The sequence below is a fragment of the Cyphomyrmex costatus genome, unplaced genomic scaffold (assembly GCF_001594065.2).
Source record: "Cyphomyrmex costatus isolate MS0001 unplaced genomic scaffold, Ccosl1.0 scaffold398, whole genome shotgun sequence".
NCBI lineage: Eukaryota > Metazoa > Arthropoda > Insecta > Hymenoptera > Formicidae > Cyphomyrmex > Cyphomyrmex costatus.
In genome coordinates, this window is record NW_017278185.1 from 374,878 (window position 1) to 384,380 (window position 9,503).

Sequence of the window (9,503 nt, forward strand, 5' to 3'; positions counted from 1 at the left end):
TGCCGGGAAGACGCTTTTAGAAGTGACAGTAAATTAAACAAATTAATTAGGTTTGCTAACGAAACAGTTTGTGAAGATTAAAGTAACGTCGCTTAAAAAAATCAATATTATATTATCAAATACACACAAATGTTTATTTCTGGCCGACTGTTGTACAGGTTATGATGACAATTTATATATTTTAAATACCTGCATTTTACGATCCTTTAAAAATTTACAATGGTGTCAACACGAGGACCAAAATTCAAATTTTCTGATGGAGAGAAAGTCTTGTGCTATGAACCAGATCCCACAAAGGCGAAAGTGTTATATGACTCGAAGGTAATTCCATATATATATTGCTAGACATATATATACTATACATATACTTTGCATTCAATTTGCATGTTTAACAGTAGTATTGTTGTACATATAAATATAAATGTAAAATGTAAATAGAATGTGTTAACGAAACATATCGATACTTTTTGCAAAGAAGAACAACACATTCTAAAAGTAGAGGTAACCTAAGGTTATAAAATCATATAGAGATTTATGAAGTATAGAAATAAATTGTATGAATAGATATAAAAGTATATTTTCATCACATAAAAGTTTGCAGAGTTGAAACAATTATAAAAATATAAATTAAATAAAGTACATTTAGAAGGATTACGAGCAAAAAACAATAAATCTAATGCTCATAAATAAAAGTAAAAATAACAATATAAACATGACTAAATACAGACGTTTCACACACACAACTCCGATTGGGTCATTATCGATGTTAAATATATTATAATTTAGGAAGTTAAGTATAAAAACAAAATAATAAAAGAATTACAGACATAATTGATAAGTGAATCCTGGATATTAAAACCAAAAATTCTTTTTCTTACGATGTGTCACTGTGTACAATATATGATATGTCATTAATAGCTCCATTCTAATAGTTTAAAGATCTTTCATATAGTTCATAAATGAATAAAATAGTAGAAATTGTAAATCTGTTAACAGGTATATAATTAAAGTAAATTAGTGAAGTATAATTTGTATAAATATAAATAAGTACCTCTGATTGTTGTATATGTGTTGTAATTGCAGTCAGAATATAAAATTAGTTAAATTGTAAAAAAATATGTAGAAATTGAAACAAATTGCGATCACATGTCATTGTCTACATGTTATGAAAAATAGTGACATTTAGAAGACAAACTGAGGAAACAAATAAGTATTATTGGCGAGCACTTGTTAATTATATCTTTAATTATGCCATTAATTATGCATTTGTTAAGTATGTAATTCTTTTATTATTTTATTGTTTTTATACTTAATAGCCTAAATTATAATATATTCAACATTGATGATAATCTGATCATAGTTGAAATGTCTGTATTTAACTTTATTTATATATTGTTATTTTCATTTTTATTTACAAACATTAAATCTATTGTTTTTGACTTGTAGCCCTTCTCAACATACTTTATTTAATTTATATTACTTGAGCTATTCTATATCATATAATAAAAAAATACATATTTTATAAAGAATTATAAAATCATTTACAGGTTCTTGATGTAATTGTAAATAAAGATCAAAGGGGAAGAAAAGCAGTGGAATACCTCATACATTTCCAAGTGAGTTAAAAAAAGTTTGAGATTACTGAATTGTACAAATCATGTTGAAGTATTTTAAGGAAACATAAATATATTTTATTGTATAAGGGTTGGAATTCATCTTGGGATCGTTGCGTGACAGAGGAATATGTACTTAAAGATACAGAAGAGAATCGTCAACTCCAACGAGACCTAGCACAAAAAGCGCAGCTTCACATGTATGTATTCCCAAAATTGCTTCAAACTATTATACAAATCTAATGTGATTGATTACGAATCAACATACATGTTTTAATGAAAAGTAGCGGTGCTTATTTATATCGCCGCGATCGCAAGAAGAGAAGTCATAAAATGTCAGAACGTCTAACCGAAGCAGAGCATCAAGAGCCTCGTCGTAGGGCACGTAGTGGTGGTAGCCGAGCTACATCAGCTACGACTGGATCTTCCGAGGATGGTAGTTCAGGTCAACATGCCGATTATGATACAGAGGTATCTATACATACCTATATAAACCTTTTCAAATATGTATATCTAATAATAAAGTTAATAAGATATGTATTTAAGAAATTTTATACTGTAATCATAGGAGAAGAAACTAACTCAGAGTAATTAAAAAATCTGTGCTAACATTAGTAAAAATCTATTGCTTGAAAATGAGAGAGCTTATTTGAGCCAAAAAATGTTAAGTGTTATATGCAGAAAATGATTTATAACGTCAAAAATTGAATACATATAATATTAGGTGTATAAATAAGTTTCCGCCATATTTGACAAAAAATATCGCCACCAGTATGTTATGGTTAAAATTGTCTGCTGTAAAACGCCGTATCGTAAGGTTGGACATCTGGCAACAACATAACCTTGAAATATTAGCGATTTTGTATCAGCATCATATATCTTTTTTCGTGTGAAAATGTCGAGTTTTGAGCCGAATTAGTGTCTCTTTCTTTTCCTCTTCTCTTTTTCACTCTCTCTCTCGTTTGTCTCACTCTCCCCCACTCCCTTCTCTTTCTCTCTCTAAGAAATTACCTGATTGCTAAGAAAAAGAAACGAAAAAATCGATTCTTCGGAATCGATCCTTTTTTTCCAATTCATACACGATTAAGAATCAAACCTAAAGAATTGATCGATTCTGAAATTCGATACTTTTTTTTTTAAGAATCGGTATCACTACCTCGTGGTTTCAAAAGTTTAAGAACGGTGAATTTGATGTCGAAGACGAAGAACGTAGTTTCGACGTTTTTTGTTTTTTCGACGTGAAATCCACCAATTACCAAAAAGATGGGAAAAAGTAGTGGCTAGCGATGGATAATACTTCGAATAAAGCATTAGGTACCGTTCTTTCACAATAAATGCCCAAATTTTTTATGAAAAAACGGCGGAAACTTATTTATACTCTTAACATACTCTAAACATACGTTTTATATAATATAACATACGTTTCAACCTTTAATATGATTATCTTCAGTGTTAATTTTAATTATTCTATTGCTAATGTTTGTGGAAAGTTGATTAGGTGTCGCATCGTAAGGTGACATAAATATCGCGCTATGCAAAAGACTTGAATTTCATTTCATGTAGTTAGTACATGATCATCACATTGATGATCATGTACTACAAAAGTATAATAAAGCAAGATCCATGAGAATTACATTATATACATAATTTACAGGAAGTAAACACAGAAGAAGATACAGAAAGTAGTTCTGATTATATGGGTGAAACAAGTGATGATGAAGACAGTGGTGGTGGGAGTCAATCTGGAGCTAGTATAAAACCAGGAGTTGATCTTGACATAGGCAGCACATTAAAACGCATTTTAGAGCAGGATTATGATCTGATAACTAATAAAAATAAGGTAAATTAGAAATTAATTTCTAGATTAATAGATTATAGATTATAATGTGTATCAATGCAAAATATATTTTAAAATCTAAAACTTATAATCATTTTATCTTATTTTCTATCTAAATTTATACAGATCAAGATTTATATTTAGATTTATAAGTAATCTTTTAATTTAGATTTTATAACTTATCGATATTTATTTCAGCTTGTTGTACTTCCTGCACAACCTACTGTGATAAATATTCTGGAATCTTGGGTACAGCATTTCACTATGACGCAGTTGACAAATATTCCAGAAAAACCTCAGCGTAATAAAACGAATAATACAATAGAAAAAACAGTGAATGAAGTGAATATAAGCAGGGAAGTCGCGGATGGTTTACGCATATATTTTGATTTTACATTACCTCATCTCCTCTTGTACAGACAAGAAAAGGAGCAATATGATTCTCTGAAATCTTCCTTAACAAACAACGAACAAACAACCATTGTGCCAAAGGAGGACTTACTTGAGTAAATGCATTTCTTCATATCAATAATAATTAGATTAAGATTTGCTGTTTGTATTAATAAAATTAATACCTGTTTATTGACTTAAAGAAATTTAGAAATATCGACAAAAGATGATATTGAGGATGCAGAATATGCTCATTTACCTCCCTTTCAAGAAGATTTAGAAATGGACAATTCATGTAAACCTTCAAGCAATTCTAAGCGAAGATTGCGATCATGTCGTGTAAATTCGGCAGATGAAAGCCGGCAATTAAGGTCTTACGACGAAGGAAAGCAGGACGGTGGCAATTTATCAAGGTAATAATTAACTTTAAACTTCTTGTCACCGAAATTTTATATAAGTTATTGATTTATTTTTCATAACTCTTGTCTTCGAGAGTATTTCTTTTCTTTTAAAATTATAATCGCATGATGTAAAAAGAATTATTGCTTTCTTTAAATTTTTCTTTGGTTTACAATTAGATATAATATTTTTATGATTGTTTTGTTTTAGTAGCATAGCAAGTACAAGTTCCCGTTGTTCTAGCCCGCGAGGTGTAACGTTAAGAATGCCGCCTGTTGTTACATCCGCTCAAGTAAACAGTTTACTTCAACAGTCAAATAAGTGGAGGTTAATGCCTCAAGCTCTAAAGCAATCCGACATTCCAAGTCCCTCCACTTATTACGGTGCTATTCATTTAACTAGATTATTTGGTAAGTGATCTTTTATTTTACAGAAGCATGTCGCAAAATTGTAAAATCTTTGCATGGCAAAAAATGATATGAATTTTTAAATTTTAGTTAAGTTACCTGAGTTATTACAATCCGCAGATATATCTAGCAAAAAATTGAAGGTACTTTTGAAATATTTAGATATGTTTTTAAGGTATGTACTAATTACAGTGAGACTATTTTTTATAATTAAATGTTACAATCTCATGATATAAAAATATATTAATATATAATGCAATATATTTTCAGTTACTTGGAAATGCATAGAGAGTGGTTTGGAGAACAATTTTACATGCAAATAGAAAACCGAACAATATCGCAAACTAGCAACGTTTAACATTATTTTATATTTATTTTATATAATGACATACTCAGATAGCAGCACGTTGTTTGTCGTTATTAGTAAGTGGAAGGACTTGAAATTTCAATTTGTCTTGAACTTTCATTTATTTGACTGTTTAATTAACATCAAAAGATTTTGTTGATATCAAAATAACGACATGTTCATGTGATCGTGCTACTTGGGTGTACATATACGCGTATATGTATATATACATATATATAAAATATATATTAATATATTATATATTATTAAGTAACAATATATTATATTATTATTATTATTATATAATTATATAATTATTATATGTGTATAATAACATATATATATATATATATATATATATATAATATAAGGTCGGTTTCATCTACTCGGTTAACCGGTGATTAATTGTGAACTATAATTGATCAGTTCTACTAAACATATATAATTGGTCAGTTTACGGCCGAATAAGTAATTGATGTTAGTGAAACCATTCCATAGACATTTATTTTTTGTATGATATTTACAAATTAAAATATTACAATTAAGAAGAAAACAAAAAAGATATATTTAAATTGACGCCAAACAAACGTTCGACATCGATCGGGTCATTCTCAATGTTAACAATTAATTAAAATATTAACGAAAATTTGATAAATAATAATAGAATTTTTACAAAATCATGATCTTTTTTTTAGTAAAATGCGAAATAAATTTTTAACATTTTGTTGTTTGTTAGGATGCTTATTAGGATGTTTGATCAAAATGTAGTCAATAATCATCAACGTCAAGGCCGAATTGTTGTCCATTATTTAAAATTCGTTGAGTAGTAGAGGTCGCAAAACTTAATAAGCATCATAACGGTGCAACAAAATTATTTAAAAAATATAGCAATGTGAAGTACAAAATTATAATAATAGTTTGTATTGGTGTAACCATAAAGAGATAAAATATTAGTAAGTATACATGATTTATATTCATATATGCAAAAACGTTTTTTGTGACAAAGAATATTTTTCTATTATGATTTTATGTAAAATTACATTATGTATTAAAAATTAATGACAAATTGTATTAACAGATAGGGGACTAATAGATAAATAAAAGATTCAAAAATTAAATGTGAAATTTGTGAAAATAAATTGAAGATTATTCCAGATTCCTCATATATATCTATTACAAAAAACAGTGCAAATATATAATTTTCTCTTTGTATATATGAATGGGTGATATATTTAGTATTAAAGTTTTTTATATTTATTTTTGAACTCTTATATAACAGCTTTCAGTGTTTCTGGCATATTAAATATATTTCTAATTTCAAAGCTGTAATAAAAAATAATTACTTGTGAAAAAAGAAAAAAAAAGACTATACAAGATCAGCTAGGTATATAATCTATAATTGTATTGTTCAAATAAGTTTTTTTTTATAATTGCACTTTCTGTACTTTCCGTCCTTTCTCTTTTTCTTTCCAACGCACAGTTGTGTTCCTTTCATAATTTAAGGTGCAGCCACAATAGAAGGAATAAGAAATCTTAATCTATCAGAAATCGGATACATTGGTATACATAGTTTCTGATAGACTAAAATGACTAAAATTTCTTATTCCTAATTCCTTCTATTAAGGACTGCATCTTTAAGCAGGAAGAGTGAATCGACACTTGCAAAGAACAAATGAAAATGACGTATGAATTCATGTTCGATTTAAGTTCGATTATCCAAGATGGCGCATTCCTCGGCGATTGTTCGAGTTTGTTGTTGCCGGTAATGGCGATAATTCTCACGTAGATTGCGAGTTGGAAGTTGGGAACTTTGAAATCAAGTAGCAGTCAGTAAACAGTGATAAGTGGTAAGTACAACCGAAGCTTGATGGTATCCGGTGCGTTTGCATTTAACGATGCAATTGCTTTTATCGCTCAAGTAGTAGAAGTATCTTAAACGTGCATGGCTCGGCTGCTTGACGCTCGCAGAAAAAGGTGAGGACAGATGAGAGGAACGGGAGTTAAGTGTCGTCGAATGTCTGCGTGAATGCGGCCGCACCGGACCACCATTATCCAATGTATGTACGTACGTAAATTGACATTCGGCTCGTTCTGTGTACAGTGCGACTTGGGATGGGCTTACAGGATGTCATGTACACGGCCGTCACTATGCCGTTTAATGTTATTCATAAAACAAGTGCGGGAGCTGCCTCGTATGCTTGGGACGCGGCCACGTCGGTAAGCTTATAGCATGTCTAGTCTTATAATCTTGCAAAACAACAGATATTCCATGCTGAGCTTATATCACGTGTCTACTGTTAAACCTTCATCTCCTAGGTGATGTGTCTCTTCCATATGTTTTTTTAATACTACATACGTATATGTTTCATTTCCATTTATATTCTAAAGTTAAAGCTTGAGGCAGAAGAACGTCTTTTTGATTAAACTCTGATTAACTTTATCAGTAATTTAACTTTGTCAAGTTGAAAGTATCAACATTACTTATACTGTTCTGATAATATGGATAGAATTATTCATTTTTGTTGTTCATATATGAGAAAAAGATCAAATTAAACGCAATACATTAGAAATTTTATGCTGTAAATGATTTTGCTATTTGAATTATGTCAATTGGAGCATGATCAAAATAATTGATCTAATGCCCATTTAAACCACTGTAATTTAATGTTTTCATTCCTTTCTGATCCTTAAAACTAAAAAAGAATTAAAAAATTATTAAATGAATATTTTAATCTACATTAATAGAAATTAAAAATGAACATAAGAATTTCATGAAATGAAAAATATATATGTACACATAACAATTCTTATTTTTTATACGAACGATGGAGATTACAATAAAAAATTAACATGTTTTTGTCACAGTTAATAATATCAAGATAATTGCGTACTTGACATTATATGTATATAATAATTAATTCATCACTGTTATCTTTTCAATGCAAACATCGACTCATAATGAATTTTTTTACACTTTTATGTTTGCATTATGCAATGTCATGTTGTATAGTTTTTTAACAAACATTTACGTAAGCAATCTCATGTTTTATTTGATTAAAACGGCTACCAAGTGTTATTAATGATAGTGCTTCTATCAAAAAACTAATGATAATTACAGAATATTGATAAAATTTAATAACCTACAGTTATCAGCAGCAACAGTTTACTTACTAAACGGTTAGTAGCTATGAATACAACTAAGCACGTAAATTTTTGTCTATTTGTTATAGTAAATTTTATTATTGTCTCTCAGTAGATTTATTTGAATATATGTGATAAAGCGTTACCTATTTATTCATCTGACTCTTACTTGCTCTTTTACATTACACAATTGTATTTTTGAATATAAGAGAACTATTGCTGTTTATGTAAAACATAATTTATATTTATATAAATATTGATATCTATTTTTATGAAAACTAACGCGAAGCAATTACGGTCTATTAGGCGACAAGATATTTAGGAGGAAAACAGAAAATTGAAGTGAAAATGGCAGCGCCAGTACCTTTATGGAAATTAGCTGCTGCTAGCGGTCCATACGTGAAGCTTGCAGCTCTCAGCGGTGCAGCGGCCGTGATCCTTGGCGCACTTGGATCCCACCGTAAGTGAATGACAAAAAATGGCATCTATTATCTTATACCTGTATAAATACGAGATTCGACTCAATGGAATGCTCTGGCTCTGTAGGACATTACTCTAAAGATGAGATAGGGCAGGAACAACGCCGAATCTTCGAAACGGCGAATCGATATCATTTTATACACACTTTGGCCCTGCTAGGATTACCGTTATGCAAGTTCCCAGTCTTGGTAAGTAAAACATTAATCCGCAATAGTTGTATCCAGTATAGGATTTCAATAATTTTACATACATTTGTGTTATAGGCTGCAACTTTTATGCTCTCCGGAATTATACTGTTCTGTGGAAGTTGTTACTATACTGCATTTACCAACAACAGGCGATTTAGTTCAACGACGCCAATCGGGGGATTTTGTTTTATACTGGCGTGGTTCAGTATGTTCTTGTAAATATTGCTGTAAAAATAAGTGTTTTTCGTACAAGGAAGTAAATAAGAAATAAGCAACACAATGCGCAATATATATATATAAAAAAAAAATGAAAATAATAATACTTGGTAACATTAAAAATGGATGGTTAAAGATTTACAGAAAGATTTAAAAAAAAAAAAATAAGACAACTTTTAAATATAAATATTAATGAGTGTACTCGCAATTATAGATTGATTTTATTTCCAGAAGATAATAGAGATAAAAGTAAATAAAAAATATTATTTTACGGTTATATATTCGAGAATGGACTTTAAATATTTCCTTAGAAAATAACAGCATGTCTCTTCAATTCCCGATGCTTGTGTCTCATCCAATGTGCTTTAAGAGGTACAGTCCTTTGGCAATTTATACCTATACGTTTATTGAAGGTTTCGAAGAAAAAAGAAAAAAAAAAATCTTCCGATATGAATAAAGTAAAATTCGTTTATATACTACTGAATC

The 9,503-nt window shown here is 29.4% G+C and overlaps 2 protein-coding genes across 5 annotated transcripts; both read left to right on the top strand.

Annotated features, from left to right (window-relative positions):
- The first annotated feature begins 5 nt into the window (after positions 1-5).
- On the top strand, positions 6-5,043 carry msl-3 (male-specific lethal 3). 3 transcript variants are annotated; one of them, XM_018543745.1, is made up of 10 exons: positions 6-321; positions 1,548-1,616; positions 1,704-1,813; positions 1,898-2,084; positions 3,268-3,453; positions 3,649-3,956; positions 4,044-4,253; positions 4,450-4,649; positions 4,737-4,821; positions 4,917-5,043. In XM_018543745.1, the coding sequence occupies exons 1-10, from the start codon at positions 220-222 to the stop codon at positions 5,002-5,004; spliced, it is 1,545 nt and encodes a 514-aa protein (XP_018399247.1). In that variant the 5' UTR covers positions 6-219; the 3' UTR covers positions 5,005-5,043. The 3 variants fall into 3 exon arrangements, with proteins under 3 accessions (XP_018399247.1, XP_018399248.1, XP_018399249.1); XM_018543746.1 differs by having other exon boundaries at positions 1,901-2,084; XM_018543747.1 differs by having other exon boundaries at positions 1,901-2,084; positions 4,453-4,649.
- Positions 5,044-6,724: 1,681 nt separating this feature from the next.
- Positions 6,725-9,209, top strand: LOC108776996 (transmembrane protein 256). 2 transcript variants are annotated; one of them, XM_018543774.1, is made up of 5 exons: positions 6,725-6,839; positions 6,915-7,053; positions 8,440-8,593; positions 8,680-8,801; positions 8,877-9,209. In XM_018543774.1, exons 2-5 carry the CDS (start codon positions 7,048-7,050, stop codon positions 9,018-9,020), a joined length of 426 nt encoding a protein of 141 aa, XP_018399276.1. In that variant the 5' UTR covers positions 6,725-6,839; positions 6,915-7,047; the 3' UTR covers positions 9,021-9,209. The 2 variants fall into 2 exon arrangements, with proteins under 2 accessions (XP_018399276.1, XP_018399274.1); XM_018543772.1 differs by lacking the exon at positions 6,915-7,053 and adding an exon at positions 7,094-7,209.
- Positions 9,210-9,503: the final 294 nt, after the last annotated feature.

What these genes read in the sequence shown, in the direction of transcription:
- msl-3 (XM_018543745.1), top strand. Translation starts at nt 220, where the DNA reads ATGGTGTCAACACGAGGACCAAAATTCAAATTTTCTGATGGAGAGAAA. An exon ending in ATGCCGATTATGATACAGAG is followed by an intron (nt 2,085 to 3,267) that starts GTATCTATACAT and finishes CATAATTTACAG; the next exon opens with GAAGTAAACACAGAAGAAGA. An exon ending in TATTTAGATATGTTTTTAAG is followed by an intron (nt 4,822 to 4,916) that starts GTATGTACTAAT and finishes ATATATTTTCAG; the next exon opens with TTACTTGGAAATGCATAGAG.
- LOC108776996 (XM_018543772.1), top strand. Translation starts at nt 7,105, where the DNA reads ATGGGCTTACAGGATGTCATGTACACGGCCGTCACTATGCCGTTTAAT. An exon ending in TGGCGCACTTGGATCCCACC is followed by an intron (nt 8,594 to 8,679) that starts GTAAGTGAATGA and finishes CTGGCTCTGTAG; the next exon opens with GACATTACTCTAAAGATGAG. An exon ending in TATGCAAGTTCCCAGTCTTG is followed by an intron (nt 8,802 to 8,876) that starts GTAAGTAAAACA and finishes TTTGTGTTATAG; the next exon opens with GCTGCAACTTTTATGCTCTC.